Raw genomic sequence first — 18,582 nt, 5'->3', positions numbered from 1 at the left:
TGCTGCCTCCGCCTCCAGAGTGCTGAGATTAAAGGCGTGTGCCAACACTGCCCAGCATGGGAATCAGTTCCTGCCTTCTACCATGTTGGTCCCAAGGATTTAACTCTGGTTGTCAGCCTTGGCAGCAGCGGCCCTTACCAGCTGAGCTATCCAGCCCACCCACCTGTCACTTTTAATTCTACAATCTCATTTCATCAACATAGTAGTCACATCTCATACTTGAAACTATGGACCTGGCATTAAGTCTCTCTCTTCAGACTTGAACCTTTAGTGAGGAGAGGGTGGCTCCTTTCCCCTCTGCAACTTTTCACCCTTCCATTGGTCATTCCCCAGTGCCTTGGGGGCCCTGTGAGAGGCTACTGAACACACAGACAGGTCTTCCTCTGTCTGTCGGCTTCGTGTTCTCTGAGCCTGAAGGTGCTTTCTCTTACCCTGAGTTCCTGGTATTAACAGAGGCCTCTCCTCCCTGACGGCTCACTTGCTGTCCTTCAATCAATCCCTGGGCACTAGACAACACATGTCTAAACCCATTCTGCTGAGGTTTCCTTGGTCCTGCTGATAGCCCATGGGACAACTCAATTTTGACCCCATAGCAAAACTCATGAGAAATACACAAGTACTTTGTATTGCCTTCAAAGTAGTTAGTCTTGAGGCCAGAGAGCTAAGAGCACTTGTTGCTCTCGCAGGACCTGGGTTCAATTTCCACCACCCACATGGCAGCTCACAACCATCTGTAACTCCTATTTAAGGGATCTGATGCCCTCTTCTGGCCTTCACAGACACCAGGCACACATGTGGTATACAGACAAACATGTAGGCAAGACATACACTTAAAAAAAATTGTTTAAAAAGTAGTTCTAAATTTCCAAGGCAGGAGATGACCCCAGCCTCTAGCCCTGTTCCACGTTGTCTCTTAGGCCTGCCACAGGCACTGATGTCCCAAGTCTTTTACCTGCAGAGAGCACACCTCCAAACTCTGAGTTAGCTTCTTAAAATTCCCCTCAACAGAATGCCAAGTGTCACAGTCCAGCCTTCTGCCAAAATGGGGGCTGGCACCCAGCACTCTGTGATTCTGTTGCATAACAAACTAACCCCACTCCCAGGTCTCAGTGAAATAAGCAGTAACATGTAGTCTCTTGTATAGCCCTTCCAGGTCAGAAATTCCAAGTGGCTTATCCGGACTGTTCTAGCTCAGGGTCTCTTATGGGGCTCTTATCCACGTGCCACAGTGACTGAGGATGGAAAATGGTATCCATAGTGGTTCAATCGGGTTGCAAATTGGTGCATGGTGATGGTAGGAGGCCTTGGAGCAGCCTCTGCCTGTGAAAATCTCCACTGGGATGCTAGAATGTTCTCAGACTATGGTGGTCAATCCAAAAGTGAGCAATCCAAAAGACCAAGGCAAAGCAGCAATGCCTATTCCAGTCTACACTCACAAACCCCACACTGTCCCTCTGCCATTTCTTTTTATTATTTCATTTTTTAAGATTTATTTATTTATTATGTATGCCTGCAGGCCAAGAGGGCATCAAATCTCATTACAGATGGTTGTGAGCCACCATGTGGCTGCTGGGAATTGAACTCAGGACAGCCAATGCTCTTAACCTCCCTCTGCCATTTCTAATTGGGTCTGCCCACCAGCTCTGACTCAATATGGAAGAAACTGTACAGGAGCACAAATGCCAGGCAATCAGGAACACTAGGGGCTGTTGCAAGCTGCCTATCATGTCCCTTTTACACTTCAAATGAATACTTTCCCCCATATCAAGCTGAACCAAGTATAAAGAAAGAACAAAACAAGCTATTAGATTGATTCAGTAAAAACAAAATAAAAACCTTTGGGGCAACTACTTCATTGTGCTTTCTTTTGGAAGGGTACTGAGCCCAGGTACTCGGCTTTGCAAAGCACAACTTTCACTGTGCTCCATCCCCAGCTCTTCTTGGGGAGACTTCTTTAAAAGTGTGTAAGCTCGGGGCTGGAGAGAGTTTAGGGTTTAAGAGCCCCCACCTGCACTGCTCTTCCAGAGGTCCTGGGTTCTCTGCACCAACATGGCAGCTAACAACTGTCTAACTCCAGTTCCAGGGGACCTGATCCCTTCTCTTGGATTCCTTAAGACACCAGGCAAGCATATGGTGCACATGTATACATGCAGGTAAAACAATCACACACATAAAATACAAAATTTAAAATTGTGTCAAAATCGACCCTTTCCACATTATGTTCCTCGGCTCCAAACGGGTCCAGGGTTCCCCACAAAGGAAGGCAGGGTGTCACCTTAAGGATTCATCTTTAGACTTCACCCTACATAATAATCAGTGAACACAGCTTTGGAGATGCCTGTTAGAAGTTCACGTTGATATTAGAATTTACAATTCAGTAGAAATCTAAGGTGAGCCATTACAAGAATCATCTGTCGTATTTATTTAGAATGTTGATTTAAATCATACATTTGGGTACAGTAGATATTTGACATGGAAAGCAGTTGTATCAGAATGGTCATCAGAAAAATAGTAACATCATACACATAATAACTAGAAAATATCTATCTGTCTGATCACTTGGGTTAGAAATCCTGAGAATGTTACTCTCTGAACAATTAGGTCACTGAAGCCTGCACGGAAAGAATCCTTTAAAAAAGCTGTGTGGTGGTAGTGCACGCCTTTAATCCCAGCACTCAGGAGGCAGAGGCTGGCGGATCTCTGTGAGTTCCAGGACAGCTTGGTCTACAGAGTGAGTTCCAGGACAGCCATAGCTGTTACACAGAGAAACCCTGTCTTGAAAAACAAAACAACAAAAAAAAATTTTTTTTTAATGTTCTGAGGTACAAATCACCTACATATTCAACATGTGTCCTCTACATTTTACAAAGATTTAAACAGATCAAACGATTGATTATAGGTCATTGGCTCTTAAGAGGGTCTCAGTCGGGCTCAAGGACGCACTGTTCCACGATTTCCCGTAGGTTGGGGTTCTCCATTGCAGCTGCCACTCGCTCTTTGTCATTTATCTGCTTGTTGACTGCAAAACACGTGGACAAAGTTAACAGAACTGTGTCAACAGAGAGACCAGCAGCATTTGTATTAGTCTGCCAAAACAAAGAATTTAATTCCTTGAGAACTTATAACTAATTATTGAAAACTTGAACTAATTACTCACCATTCAGTTTAAGACCTTTTTCTTTTGTGTGTGCACATACACAGGTATGAGCACTGCTCCAAGTGCCTATGGAGGTCAGAATAGGGCCGCTGCATATCCTGGGCTGAAGCTCTAAGAGGGTGTAAGCTGCCTGATGTGAGTACTAGAAACTGAACTCCAATCCTCTGGAAGAGCAACAAGTGGTCTTAACCACTGAGCCGGCTCTCTAGCCCTCCCTAATGCTATGTCTAAGGTCTGGAAAGCAATCTCAAGAGAAAAACACTCTCTACTGCTCTACTACTCCATAACCAATTGCTATTCTCATTTTTCTCAGTATCATCAATACACATATTTCTATGCAGTTAAACTCAGAGTGAAATTCTAAACTGCTGCTTTCCCCACTTAAGCCTGTTTTTTAAACCACAGTACTGTCTGTTTACATGGCAAAAATTCTGTTTTGGCCAGGCATGGTGGTGCCTACCTTTACCCAGCACTCAGGGGGCAGAGGCAGGAAGATCTTTGTGAGTTTGAGGCCAGCCTGGTCTACACAGTGAGACAAGTCTCATAAACAGATAAATAAACAAATAAATAAAATAATAAAATGAGTTGGGGACATAGTTCAATGGTATAGCACTTGCCTTGCATATATGAGCCCTAGGTTCAATCCCCAGCACTACAAAGAGTAACTAATTAAAATATACAAAGTGAGGACTGAATAGGTGGCTCAGAGATCTAAAAGCACTGACTGCTTTTCCGGAGAACCTGGCTTTGATTCCCAGAACTCATATGGCAGCTATAATTCCAGTTCCAGAGAGTCTGATGCCCCTTCTGGCTTCCGCAGGCACTGGAGGCATGCAAGCTGGTGCACAGACAAGCATGCAAGCAAAACATCCACACAAACAAAATAAGAATAAATACAGTGAGAGCTAAAACGCCTGAGTTTGTGGGGTTTGGTGCATTTATCCCCCAGGGAACTGCAAAAATAGGACATGGTTTTCATTGACCTCCTGACAGTACCTAACAGGCTTCCAGGACAGACTGGCGGATTGACTCTCTGAAGCTGCAAGTATTCTCTTTGCATCTCTCTTCTATTATTAATTTTGATATGTCTCTCCCCAACCCTGTACACAGCTCAGGGTCTATCAGAGCAGAATCAAACCTTCAGAGCCCAAGTTCTCTAGCTGGATATGTTTACAGATCTGTTTGGTGGAAGATGACTTTCTTTCAATGTCTGTGCTTCCCCACCTGTGAAAATCATAACTCATGGTGTCTGCTCTTTTTGCAGGCACCCCAATAGACAACTGGCTGACAGATAACCTAGTACCCAAGACAAAAGTATTAGCTGCAGCTGTTTGCAATGACATTTGGCAATGCTTACTGTCTTCCTCTGTTGAGTGAGTTCCTTCAGAAATGTAGATTTCCAACTGGAAAGAAAAGAGAAGCAAAACATCAGAGCATTCCAAGAGCTCAGGATAAGGGGTGTGTAGGGCAGACCCAGAGGTCTAGGGATGAAAGCCCAAACCCTCTTTCTAATACCAGAAACCCAGACAGGATGGAACAGTAGTATTTCCATCAATTGGCCTGCAGGGGGTGTGCCCACAGATTTCTGTGTGAATACACACGGTTTTGAACAAAGAGATTTCACATGTTCTTTACCTGACCCTCATTCACTCCCCAAATCTGCACCTAACCCTCCCTCTATCCCCCCTCCAGGGGTGCCACACAAACTACCTAGTGTAGTTTCCTCCTTCCTACACTCTTACATCTTTTTCTCTTATGCATATTTGATATGCACACACAGTTACTGTTTTACAAAAATGAGACAAATACGTAGGGTTTTTTTGCATCCTCCTTTCCCTCTCTGATCTTGCTAAACTTATTCCCAAGTGAAATAAGAGTAAAGCCATCTCATCTAGACATGCTAGCCACACAAATTAGTAATTCCTGAGCACAAGAGCTTTTGATACAACCACAAGACTGCGGCAAATGCTGTGGTTGAGGCAAGCCTGTGCAGAGAGCCCAGAGGCACAGAATCACCACAGAGATCAGCGCTCTCTGAGTGGGAAACACTCAGAACTATTACAGTTAACAGGGACCTTAGAGATCATCTTGTTCAGTCTTTTAAAAACACAAAACACGGGTTTGGCAAGGTATGTATGTAGAAGTCCTTGCCGTACACGCCCAATGACCTGAATTCGATACCTGGAGGCCACAATAGAGGGAAAGAACCAACTCCTGGAAGTTATCCTCTGACCTCCATGCATGTGCCATGGAACACATGTATCCTCACTCACACAAGCACACAGCACACGTACTGAATCCATGACTATCACTCTCCAATCCTTCACTTTGGTTAAAATTTACACATGACTCATTATTCTGAAATAGCCACAGCCTGGGTGTAGTGGCAGATGACTTTAATCCCGGCACTTGAGAGACAGCAGCAGGTGGATCTCTGTGAGTTTGAAGTCAGCCTGGTCTACATAGTGAGTTCCAGGACAGTTAGAGCTACATAGTGAGACCTGTCTCAAAAAAAAGGTTGATGAAGAGTCAAGCATTACCTCCCTATATGAACCAAATAGTTAATGAGGCAACTGGCATCAATAATACTAAAACTACAGCTTCCTGATGTCATGTCATGAGAGCATGTTTATTCTGTTTTTTTGTTGTTGTTGTTGTTTTTTGTTTTTTTTTTTTTTGAGACAGGGTTTCTCTGTTGTTTTGGAAGCTGTCCTCACTCTGTAGACCAGGCTGGCCTTGAACTCACAGAGATCTGCCTGCCTTTGCCTCCCGAGTGCTGGGATTAAAGGCATGCGCCACCAACGCCCGGCTACTCTGTACTCTTTAAGTGTCAAGATCACCGGGTGTGCTGATGGTGCTTATCATCTAGCACTTGGGAAGCTGCCAAAATGGACTCGAACTAACGAGAACACATGACTCGAGGGGAGGGGTAGTAATGGGAGGGTACACTGCCATAAATCATATTAGTGCTGGGATTAAAGACGTGCACTACCACTGCCTGACTAATTACTTTTTTTTTTTTTTTTTTTTTGGTTTTTTCGAGACAGGGTTTCTCTGTGGCTTTGGAGGCTGTCCTGGAACTCGCTTGGTAGTCCAGGCTGGTCTCGAACTCACAGAGATCTGCCTGCCTCTGCCTCCCGAGTGCTGGGATTAAAGGCGTGCGCCACCACCACCTGGCTCTTCCTTTCCATTTTTGATACAGGCTAGCTTCTATCTCAACCTCCCCAGTGGTGGCATTACACTTATATACAACCACACTTGCTTGGGTACAGGATTTCTTTTGCAGGCGATGCAAATGTTCTAAAAGCGACTCTGACTGACACAGCTGCAGAGCTCTGTGGGAGTTATCATGTGACTTGTATGATGTGTGGATTATATATTAACAAGTGTCATAAAAGACAATCTGGAGTAGGGACATGGTTCAGTGGCAGGACACTGGCCTAGCTCATTTGAGGCTCTGGGTTTAAGATAATAACAAGTTTCCTTACCTTGTGTTTAAACGGCAGACACCGCTGAAGTTTTACTCTTAAGCACAGTCCTGTGATACAGGTAAAAAAAAAAATTTACATTATTTCTTTATCTCTCTTTTTTTCTGTTGATGTTGTTGTTGATTTGTTTTTAGAGACAGGGTTTCTCTGTGTAACAACAACCCTGGCTGTCCTGGAACTTGCTCTGTAGACCAGGCTGACTTCAAACTCAGAGAGCCACCTCTACCTCCAGAGTGCTGAGATTAATGGTGTGTGCCACCACCACCTGGCCTCTTTAACTCTTCTTACTGGGTCTAGAAAAAGCACAAAGCCCAGACTGCATCCACATACTATATGATGGCAAATACTATGTCCACTTTTTTATTATATGGTAGCTGAAAACAGCTGCTTATCCCATTGTGGGTCTCCCAAGAGCCTGGTACCATGTCAGGAAATTTAAAATAGTTTCATGTTTCCCTCAGTAAATCCAGGCAGCAGAGTTCATTCTACACATGGTAAACCAAGGTCAGAGTGTAACCTGCCCAATACAGCTAGAAGTAGTGACATAGCAGAGCTGGAAGTGACCAGAAAAAAAAAGGAACACCACACAGTCCAGCCCCTTTCTGCTATACCAACTTATCACTCAAGCAATATGTATTAAGTTATTAGACTTTATTAAATGCCTCTGGGAGGTCAAGAAATACAAAAATTTAAAACCAAGTATATTTAAGACCATTTAACAGCCATCAAAATGGCTTAGCAAGTAAAGGCAATTGTTAGCAAGATGGAGACTTGAGTTCAATCCCCAGAACCCTCATAAAGTTGAATGGAGCACTGACTGCTGCAAGTTGTCCCTTGACCTCCACACAGGAGTCATGGCATAGGCATACCCACACATACATACAATAATTACCAATTAGAGGCTTCAGGGTTGGCCCAGTGGTGAAGAGCACTGCTCTAGCAGAGAACTCAGGTTCAGTTCCCAGAACCCACATGGCCACTGACAACTATCTGTAACTCCAGTTCCAGGGAATCAGACGTCCTCTTCTGACCTCCTCAGGCACCAGGTGCTCATACATACATGCAGGCAAAAACACTCATATACACAGAAAACCCAAAATAAAAAGTTTCTTTTTTTTTTAAAGATTTATTTATTTATTACATATACAGTGTTCTGCCAGAAGAGGGCACCAGATTGAATTGTAGATGGTTGTGAGCCACCATGTGGTTGCTGGGAATTGAACTCAGGACCTCTGGAAGAGCAGTCAGTGCTCCTAACCTCTGAGCCACCTCTCCAGCCCCCAAAATAAAAAGTTTCTAAAAAAAAAAAATACAATAACTAGTTGGCTGGGAGGTAGTGGTGCATACCTTTAATCCCAGCAGAAGCAGGTGAATCTCTGAGTTCAAGGCAAGCCTGAACTACAGAATAAGTTCTAGGATGGCCAGTGCTACACAGAGAAACCCTGCCTCAAAACAACAACAACAACAACAACAACAAAAAATACATATTTAATATACCTATTTAATATATATATATTAAATTTAAAAAGGAATTCGCGCGGCGTTGGTGGCGCACACCTTTAATCCCAGCACTCGGGAGGCAGAGGCAGGCGGATCTCTGTGAGTTCGAGGCCACCCTGGTATACCGAGCGAGTTCCAGGACATCCTCCAAAGCAATGCAGAGAAACCCTGTCTCGAAAAAACCAAAAATAAAAAAAATAAAAAATAAAATAAAGGAATTCATACATGCTAGACATGGTTGATACACACCTTTAATCCCAGCTCTTGGAAAGCAGAGGCAGGCAGATCCCTCAGTTTGAGGTCAGTCTGGTCTATAAAAATTCCAGGACAGCCAGGGCTTCAGTGAGACCCTGACACACACACACACTTACAGTCTGGCCTATAAAAATTCCAGGACAGCTAGGGCTTCAAAATGAGACCCTGTCTCACACACACACACACACACACACACACACACACACACACACACACACACACACTTACAGTCTGGCCTATAAAAATTCCAGGACAGCTAGGGCTTCAATGAGACCCTGTCTCACACACACACACACACACACACACACACACACACCCTTACCAATAAGAGTTGCCAAAGAGCAATGAGGTACTGTTGGTGTGAACTTGATAATAACCAAATAGTCTTCTTCATTTATTTCCTGAACCTCCACACAACTCTCCGTTACCACTTCCAGTTCTTCTAAAGTATTGGGCTTTTCTGGGTCCCGGATAGTTCGAATCAAATCTAAAGGAATCAGAAACAAGGTATTAAATTAAAATATGAATATCCTAAGTGAGGACTAGTCTTCTCAACTGAAACACTGACTCCTTTTTCAAGATTGACTTTGATTTTACGATGTTTTGCCTCTACCACCCCACCCTAACTCTTTCAAACAAACATTTCAGCAACTCCCAATTTCCCAACAGAAATGTTCCCTACTTTTGAGAAAGCTATTTTCTTGAATCATTATTAGCCCATATCCAGTTTCTTAATTCAAAACCACAGGGAATATGAATGGGAAAGCGACAAGGGCCTGCCAGGGGGATTTTGGCTGAAGAGAAGGTGGGATTAAGCCTTTCAGTAGTTACACTGAAGCACAGAACCACCAGAAGTTTCCTCAGCTTGGAACCTAGTGTAAGGCAAGAGTAGAACAGAAGGGTGGGGCCCAGTCACCAGAGTCTTTCACAACTAGCCTAGGGAACAGGGATTCCTCAAGAGATTCAGAACAAGGAAGTGGAAAGGACACTGCTGCACTGTCAGCTGCTAACTTACACCAGTTACGAGACCCGGCACCAAAGAGCACAGCTAAAGACAGTCAGTGAGAAGCAAGGCCTAAAATCAGCAGGGACAGATGGGACACTCAACAAAGTTATTTCAGAGGACTGATGTGGCAACTTGTTACATCTGGAGGACAAGCACAGAGAGAAAAGGGAGAGGACTCAGTTCAAGTATTTGGGAGAATAGTAGTAAGATAAAAAAAAAAAATGGGTCATGTGGCCGGGTGTTGGTGGTGCATGCCTTTAATCCCAGCACTCGGGAGGCAGAGGCAGGTGGATCTCTGTGAGTTCGAGGCCAGCTTGGTCTACAAAGTGAGTTCCAGGACAGCCTCCAAAGCCACAGAGAAACCCTGTCTCGAAAAACCAAAAATAAATAAATAAATAATAATAATAATAATAATAATAAAAATTAACACTTAAAAAGAAAATGCTTCATTTAAATTTAAAGATTTCAATGGGGAGGAGGAGGCTGAGATGGCTCATCAGGTAAAGGTGTCTGCCACCAAATAAGTCTAACCTCCTGGGTTCCATGCCCAGGACCCACTTGGTAGAAGGAAAAAACTGACTCCAGCAAATTGTCCTCTGACCTCTGACCTGGCACTATGGCATGAAGGCACATGTGCAAACATACACAAAGTAAATAAGTAGAATAAAAGTCATTTAAAACTTTAATATTCAATTCCAATCTATTATCTAAGGCAACAGCCAGCCACACCTCCACCTCCAAACACTGGTATCTCCTTCTGGACTGTTAATTCCACCTAATGTCTTCTCACCTCCACACTTTATTCTAGTTTCTTCAAGTTTATATGACCTCTGACATATCCAGGTCAAATTACTCTTCAAGGCCCAACTCAAGGAACTCTCTTACATCTTTCCAGATGTCTCTAGTCAGTGTACCATCTCCCTTTCCTGAGAGTCGGCATCTCCTGCTTAAGCTTGTGACCTTCTACTGCATACTATGTATCTGCCTATGTAGGTTTCAGTTTCATTCACTGTAATTTTGAGGACTGGAATCCTCTCTCTAGCACAGCTAGTCTCCACAGATGCTACAGATAGGACGGGAATGTTTTGTGGAGATAGCACGCTCATAATTATCTTTTGCCTGGGGTTGTCAACCTTGCCTCTACAAAGAGAGAAGTAAACCTGACTAGCTCCTGGGCTCTTTCCATTCTTGGAATCATTCTTCCTGGCCTATAATCCTTACCCTAATTGTATTTGTAGGACCAGATCTCTTAGTGCTACCTCTAGGCTAGAGGTGGAGCACACCTAGCTGGCATGAGACACTGGATTTTCTCCCGGACCCAGAAAAATAATAATACAAGTTGTCAAGAAGGGGGCAGAGAGGGGCTGGGATGGGAGGGTCAAGGACCAAGGAAGTGGGAGAGGGAGAGAGAGAGAGAGAGAGAGAGAGAGAGAGAGAGAGAGAGAGAGAGAGAGAGAGAGAGAGAGAGAACAAGGCACTACATTTGGAATCACAAGTTTGGTTTTCTCTGTTCCTTAATGACAATGTGACCTCCAGGTACTTGTTAAACCACTCTGTAAAATGAAGACAGTCCCTCAAAGTGGAGAGTATCTGAGAATACGTATACACAAATATCTTGACTGTGTAAGAGAATTGTAAATTTGAAGCCTCACTCTGAGATATCTATTTCAACCTCTTCACTTCCTACTAACTCTGTCAAAGAAGAGAGTGGCTGTGACCTTGGGTCAGTCCCCAATTTCAGTCAATCCCGCTATGGCGGGAGGAGAGCGCGTTCAGTAGCTAAAACAGCAGTGCAATCAGACCAGCTTTGCTCCCCGACCATTGTAAACTAATTCTGCCCACACATCTTGACATAGTGCCTAGAGCAGTGGGCAGACCAGAGGAATGAAACGTTTATGAGTTCCAGGCTCAGTTTCGCACCAGGTTTAAGAATAGCCCGGGTCCTAAAATAACCGAAATTGCTGCGTGACTTGGGACCCGGAAGAACACGCTTCCTTCTAGGTCTGGCAAAACCCCAAGTGTCCACTACTCCAGCCCTCCTCCACCCTCTCTCCTGTGCCGTCTCTCCAAATAACGCCAAATGCTGCTCTGGGTAAAGTTAATTACCATAAACCTCTAGCGCTTTCTCTTCCATGATCCGGGGCTGCCGGGCAGCTCCCTGCTCAGAAAAGCCTGAGAGCCATAGGACCCTGCTCAGCGTCCAGGAGAGCAGCCCGGACACTCGCTCCATCCTCACGTTCCGCCATCCCTGGCGAGCCACCGTCTTTCCGCAGCGGGCCTCAGGAGTTATCAACTTCCTGGTCTTCAAATAAACCAAGACATGTGTAAAGGTTTAGGGGAGCAGAGAATAGGCGGGACTCAAAAGAGTAACGCGAAGGATCTAGGGAAATAAACTTCAAAGACTACATGTCCCAATACGCTTTGCTCGTTTTCGACCGGACCGGAAAAACCACACTTGCGGCCCGTTAGGCGCTCATGCTGGGATGTCCGGTTTTCTGAGTGGCGGCGAACTGCATCCTGGGACTTGTAGTTTCATCCAGAGGGTCGTGTAACGGACTGTTTGTTACGCGTCACCAAGTGCCCCATTCAGCTCCTAGGAAGAATTAAAGATGAATCCTGAAGAGGTAGGAAAAGGGAGATCAAAGTTTCTACTGCCGGATGAAGTCCTAAAAACGGAGACTCTTCACAGTTATTTCATAGAGAAAGCTGCTTCCAATCAAATCTTTCTTACTTCCTTATCAGGCCGGAAGTGGATTTCCTTTGCGGTGAATGAGAATACTTGGGGAAACCTGTGTTGATAGGCCTAATGGAGGGGCGGGGAATACTTGGTTTTCTTGTCTGCTAGAGACTTAGTCCAGCTCAACTTCCCTCCATTGGGAATATTTCTACCAACCTTACAGCAAGAGATCTTTCTCTGTGTTCACTGTGTGTAGTGACGTTCATAGAGATCGCCATTCTAAAAGAGCATCTCTCAAGCTTTCTTGTGTTCATGGCGGTGATGGGTTCCAGTTACAGGGCTGACTGTGTTTCCAGTCTCAGATATTTATAAGACACTTAATTTGCAAGAATAAAGGTTACAAGTCAAGACACTCTCCCGGCCGTCAAGCAGCTTACAGTCTGTGAAAGAATCCTCTCCTGATGTGGAGTTTGCCGTTAAAAACAACCAGCTTTGCCAGGCCACGGTGGCTTGCGCCTGTAATTCCAACACTTGGGAGGCCGAGGGAGGAGCATTGCCATGATTTTGTGGCCAACTTTGGTTACAGTATTTCTGGTCTGCCTAAGTGAGACCTTGTTTCAACCAGAAAAGCAAACTACCTTTGCAGATATTAGTGACAAGTCTCATCTCTTGGAAAAGAAAGGATCATCACATAGAATTAGCCCATGATAAGATAACCTATGTTACCTTTAAACTCTGCTTGACTTGGACTCACCAAGCTATGATTAGGTCCCAGGAAATTTTGGTTCAGTCCCAACAATATCCGTCATCTCTTACATCTCACTCCATAGTCATTGAAAGAATAACTCTGCCGGGCGTTGGTGGCGCACGTCTTTAATCCCAGCATTCGGGAGGCAGAGGCATGCGATCTCTGAGTTCGAGGCCAGCCTGGTCTACAGAGCGAATGCCAGGATAGGCTCCAAAGCTACACATAGAAACCCTGTCTCGAAAAAACAAACAAACAAACGAACAAAAAAAGAGAATAATCCCAAATTCTTTTTTTAATTATGTGCATTATTATTTTGCCTGCATACATGTTTATGTGAGGGTGTCAGATCTTGTGAGCTGCCATGTGGGTGCTGGGATTTGAACCCTGGTCCTCTGTACGAATAGTAAGTGCTAACCGCCGAGCCATCTCTCCAGCCCCCAAGCCCCAAATTCTTTCTTTTTTTTTTTTTTTTTTTTTTTTTTTGGTTTTACAAGACAGGGTTTCTCTGTATTGTTTTGGAGGCTGTTGGTCCAGCCTGGCCTCGAACTCACAGAGATCCGCCTGCCTCTGCCTCCCTGTTGCTGGGATTAAAGACGTATACCACCACCGCCCAGCCCAAACCCCAAATTCTTAGCGATCGAATTTAATACGCTAAGATCTTCCCTTTGTGTGAAGCCTGACGTCTCCCAGAGGAATCAATAACATTTTTTCACACTGTAACCCCGAGTGTGTTAAATTGTTGATTTACAAGACTGCCTCCCTCATTAAACTGCAAGCACTTCGTGAGCCAGGAGCTTTTTGTATTTGTATTTGAAACTCACAGTAAGGTATCAAGCACACAGTGAATTTTCAGTATATATTGAATGAATTAATATCCAAAGACTAAATTGGCAAAACTTCCTTCAGTCTTTTCAGACCCCAATCAAAAATTTTTATGTATTGAATCTCTGTGAGAGCACTGCCCTTGGCATGAGCAGGTGGCATTCAGAGGTTTTCACACGTTTTTAGTCACAGACTTTTTTATGACAAGAAAACCTTAGAGGCGTGACAAAAAAAGCTATGCGGGGCACAAAGGCCTGGAGGAACTCGGTAGCCTCTAGCTCCTCCTCTGCCCGGTTGGCCCGCCCATGTGCGCCGTTGTGGTTCTGGGTTCGGATTGGCTGGGCAAGAGCCCAGGCCCCGCCCAAGTGCCTGCCCCCGAAGCCCCGCCCCTCCAGTCCCTTGGGGTCCGTAACGGCCCTCGCGCACCTCTCACAGCTGGAGCGCTTTGCTCGCAGCACTGTCTATAAAGTTGTTGTTGCTGCTTCCGCCACCGGTGGAGGAAGATGGCGTCGGGAGGTGGTGGCTGTAGCGCTTCGGAGCGACTCCCTCCGCCCTTCCCTGGCATGGATCCGGAGTCCGAAGGGGCTGCCGGGGGGTCAGAACCCGAGGCTGGGGACAGCGACACCGAGGGGGAGGATATTTTCACTGGAGCTGCGGCAGCTGTGAGTTCCCACCTTTGGGGCAGCAGAAAGGAAAGCTCCCCTCAAAATAGAGAAGCTTATCAAGGGTTCGAGAGCTCTGAGGATAGTGGGCCTGGTGAGAAGTCCTCGTTCGGTGTCAGCGGTCAGGACTCCAGGGTCCTAAGGGAGAAACAAGTCCTAGAGCCGGGCTGCCCAAGCCGGAGCGGGAAGAGAGGATGAGGGGTGTGGTGGCTTCCCCGCGGATCCTTAAAAGCCAAGAGCAACCTAGGCCGTCCTCTGGCCCTGTGGTGAGGTCGATTCATGGATCCACCTGGGAGTTCTGCTGGTTTTGTCCTGGACAGACTGAGTTAATATGACAGATAAGAGAAAGGGGTGCAGACCATCAATTCCCTGGCCTTATTGCTCCGAAAGTGGAAACTTGATCTGGGGTAGTCTAGGATCATGATCCGCCCACTGATCCTCTTGACCAGCACTTCCTGGTCATTACCAAAAGCCCGTTCTAGATCCTAGTTTGTGAAAGTTAGGTTGTGACCCCTTTGATCTCTCGAAGACTCGAGCTAAAAGCAGGTTGAGAAAAGACTGCCAGATAAATTACTATACGGACCAGAAAGCTTTGTTTCTGGTAAAAGGATACGTTAAAGTGCTTGGAAACGGATCTGTACATGTGAAAGGGAAAAATGCCTCCTATAATAAACATCCAGGTTTTCAAATGAGAGCTAGCTGCTGGCAAAACAAAAGCCCCTAGTCTTTATATGTGGAATGTCATGAGTTAACAGTATCAGGAGAGATGTTTCGGGCTATTTTATAAGAACACTGACTCATACCACTTAGTACAGTTAGTTCCAGCTTATAAACGTCTTTGGTGCTGAGTCTATGGATTTATCTTTCTGTCTTGGTGGCTAATCAGTACCTGACTGAGTTAAACAATCTTAAATTCTATATACAGCATGTGTCTGAAAACTTGGAGGCGCTCCTTATGTCAGAAAAAGTTTAGATTTTGGAGGCATTTCTTCCAAAACCATAGTAGAATTTTACTGTGTGGAGAAACTGAGGGCCTTAATCCCAGCTCATGAAGTGCTTGCTGGTGCTAATATAACAGCAAACTAATGATGTGCATTATCTGAAAAAGAATAACTTGCTGCTAATGTAGTTTTTCTTTCTCTTTTAAGTTTCTTTATATAGCTAATCTCTCATAAATCATGGAGAACAGCTACTGTTAGTAACCCTTGGGCTGTGGATAGGACACCAGAAGACTAAAGTGGGCGCTGAGAAGCTGTTTCCTAGAGTTCTCAAGTGAGGTGCAGGAGGTTGTGATTTTATTGAGCTTATCCAGTAGGTAACTGATGGAGGTGTGATACCGCTTGTTCTTTTCTTTCTTTTTTTCACCCAAGATAGGGTTTCTCTGTGTAACAGCCCTAGCTATCCTGGAACTCACTCTGTAGACCAGGCTGGCCTCAAACTCACAGAGATCTGCCTGCCTCTGCCTCCCAAATTCTGGGATTAAGGGTGTGCACCACCACTACCAGGTTATAAATTATGCTTTAGTTGTGAGCCAAAGGATATAGAGGATTGCACAGTTATAGTTAAGGAAAAACACTGAAATTAAGTTGGACTTATTGGGACAAGCCTATAATCTCACCTATGCTGGAGCTGAGGCCGGGGACTGTCACAAATTCAAGGTCAGCCTGAGTACAGAGAAGATAAAAAGGTTTTGAAGTCTGATGTTAATCTAGGCTGTACTTCTTGCTATTTTAACTTTGGGTTTTATTTGTTATTATTTGGTACAGGTTCTCATGTAGCCAAGGCTGGCTTGAACTTCCAATCAACCCTCCTGCCTCCACCTCTGAATGGAATGATAGGCACGCTCCACCCATTTCAGTGTTGCTAGTTTAACGTTGGACAAAGTATGCTGTAAACTACTTTCTTCAATTTCTAACAAAAAGGAAAAAGTATGTATCTGGGTATGGTGAAATCGTAACACTTGGGAGACTGAGGCAGGAGTATCAAGAGGCCACCTTGGACTTTATGGGACATTGTTTCTAGAGACTAAATAAATAGGGACCTGTGCATCCCAAGGAATGAACAGGGTAAGAGGGATGTATAAAGTACAATCACACACAAGCATGCTCATTCACGTGTGTCAACAGGAGGGTGCTGGTTTACTACTGTTATGATGAGGGTTAAGTTAGGATGCGAAATTTGTTTCTACACAATAAATATTTAAAGAACTTTAACTGTTTTTAGAGAGCTTGGGCTATATTAGTTGATGACCATTTGAATCAAAACTCCCACAAAACTAATAATAAATTAGTTAATCTTAAAGTGGTTAATAGTTTATCACAATCAAATCTAACTAACAAGATTGATTTGATTAGCTAAAGTCATTTGAGTAGGCACTTTATGACTTCAATGGCTTCCTATTGTTTTAAGTGTGTGTGTGTATATGTGTGTTTGTGAGGGGGGGGGACAGGGACAGGGAGAGAAAGAGGGAGAGGGAGAGAGGAGATAAGAGGCTTGAACCCGGGGTCTCAAGCATTCCACTTAAGCATTCTACCATTTAGCTATATCCCCAGCCAAGTTAATCTTCCTTTTGTGATTTGTTAACATTTTAGAGGCAAAGAAATAGGCATTAAATAGTTGGGAAGCTAAAGCATGTAACATTTAAAACTAATTCATGGCATGCATGTCATTTTCTGGACAGCTGCAGTTGTTAATCATCCCATCTGCTCTCTTCTACAGCTAGGAAGCCATGTCACTACGGTAATAAAAATGTGATTTGTAATCAGAAGATAGGCTCATGAGGTACATCTCAAAATATATAAGCCATTCATTTTGAGTAAGAGAGCATGAAATCAAAATAATCATGAAAACAAATCTGAAGTCATTAATAAAATGTCTGAAACTGTATCCAAATATTTGATGGTGGACTTGAATCAAGATAATGATTTAGTTGACACTTTCTTCTAAAATAGCATTTCTCTATCAGTAAAATAGGGGACTGAATTAGATCCATTGACATTTCTAAGTTCTTGACATTGTGTTCAAAGATGTAAAATGGCATGCAGGTTTTTAGGCCTCACATGACTTACTGTCAGTACAGGGCTTCACAGAAGCAGATCCCTTTGTCCTCCCAAGTCCTACCTGCTCTTCTCTTCAGTATCAATAAAGTTCTCTTCCAAATAAAAAGAGAACTATGGTGACTTTTCTTATGCTGAGAAGGAAGAAAATACCAAGAAATTAAATCATTGGCTCGGATTTTGGCCAAAGCTGAAAATTTTATTTTGCAATATGTCAAGCCAATTAGGAAATTTTTTTCTCACTCTTTTTTGTAAGCTAAACGCTTTTGATTAGAAGAAGGTATGATAAAATAACATGGGATACAGAAGGAATGCAAGGAACTAGAAAAGTCATATATTGAATAATTTGTCTTTGATTAGTCTAATATTACACAGCCACATGAAAACACTACCTATGCCGGGCGTTGGTGGCGCACGCCTTTAATCCCAGCACTCGGGAGGCAGAGGCAGGCGGATCTCTGTGAGTTCGAGACCAGCCTGGTCTACAATAGCTAGTTGCAGGACAGCCTCCAAAGCTGCAGAGAAACCCTGCCTCGAAAAACCAAAAAAAAAAAAAAAAAACAAAAACCCCGCTACCTACAAGCCTGTAGTCCCAGACCTTGGGAGGCTGAGGCAAGAAGTCATAAGTTCAAGGCCAGACTATGCTACATAGCAGACCCTATCTTAAAACAAAAGCAGTAAGACTTATTTATAGATACCTTCAGGTATTTAAGGTTAGTGAGAGAATATAAATTACCTTTTTTGATGTTTAAAAACCTTAGAGAGTAGACCAGCAAGATAAAGCTGCTTGCTGCCAACCCTGACAACCTGGCTTTGATCCTTGTCACCAAGGAGGGAGCTGACTCCTGAAAGTTGTCCTCTGACTTCCTCCACATATGGGCTGTATGCATGCCTGTGTATGTGTGCACATTTGTGCACACGAAAACACACACACACACACACAAATGAATGTAATTTAATGTTTTTAATTAAAAAAACAGCTCTTGGATAGCAGTGGCTCCTCCTGATTGACAGAATTAACATTTAAACAGAAAAGGACATGGACTTCTTAGAATCCAGCCCTAAATCTGATTAATACAGCATGCATCCTGGGGTGGTGTTATATGTTTAACGAAGATTGTAGTAAAAGCTAATAAAGTTTATCATATTTTTAATTTGGGTTAAGTATATTCACTTAGCTGCAAAACAGATCTTCATGTTTTCTTTTGGTT

At 43.9% G+C, this 18,582-nt stretch overlaps 2 protein-coding genes across 4 annotated transcripts in view; one reads left to right on the top strand and one right to left on the bottom strand.

Annotated features, from left to right (window-relative positions):
• Positions 1-2,398: 2,398 nt before the first annotated feature.
• On the bottom strand, positions 2,399-11,885 carry Ciao2a (cytosolic iron-sulfur assembly component 2A). The gene is made up of 5 exons (XM_005075517.4): positions 11,513-11,885; positions 8,723-8,887; positions 6,646-6,695; positions 4,515-4,560; positions 2,399-3,019 (listed from the first exon to the last, which is right to left on the bottom strand). Exons 1-5 carry the CDS (start codon positions 11,634-11,636, stop codon positions 2,922-2,924), a joined length of 483 nt encoding a protein of 160 aa, XP_005075574.1. The 5' UTR covers positions 11,637-11,885; the 3' UTR covers positions 2,399-2,921.
• Positions 11,886-11,951: 66 nt separating this feature from the next.
• The window catches only part of Snx1 (sorting nexin 1), a 38,151-nt gene continuing 31,520 nt past the window's right edge, over positions 11,952-18,582 (top strand). The window contains exon 1 of one of the 3 annotated variants that reach the window (XM_040740362.1): positions 11,952-12,030. In XM_040740362.1, coding sequence (XP_040596296.1) covers positions 12,016-12,030 — 15 coding nt within the window. In that variant the 5' untranslated portion in view covers positions 11,952-12,015. Of the gene's footprint in view, positions 12,031-14,048; positions 14,316-18,582 lie in introns of those variants that run through there. The other 2 variants (XM_021230364.2, XM_005075519.4) reach the window with 2 other exon arrangements.

This window comes from Mesocricetus auratus, unplaced genomic scaffold (genome assembly GCF_017639785.1).
Source record: "Mesocricetus auratus isolate SY011 unplaced genomic scaffold, BCM_Maur_2.0 Super-Scaffold_100691, whole genome shotgun sequence".
Classification (NCBI taxonomy): Eukaryota; Metazoa; Chordata; class Mammalia; order Rodentia; family Cricetidae; genus Mesocricetus; species Mesocricetus auratus.
This window is presented reverse-complemented; position numbering and strand designations above follow the sequence as displayed.

What these genes read in the sequence shown, in the direction of transcription:
- Ciao2a (XM_005075517.4), bottom strand. Translation starts at nt 11,636, where the DNA reads ATGGAGCGAGTGTCCGGGCTGCTCTCCTGGACGCTGAGCAGGGTCCTA. An exon ending in GAAAGCGCTAGAGGTTTATG is followed by an intron (nt 8,888 to 11,512) that starts GTAATTAACTTT and finishes TGATTCCTTTAG; the next exon opens with ATTTGATTCGAACTATCCGG. An exon ending in TCACTCAACAGAGGAAGACA is followed by an intron (nt 3,020 to 4,514) that starts GTAAGCATTGCC and finishes CGTGTTTTGCAG; the next exon opens with TCAACAAGCAGATAAATGAC.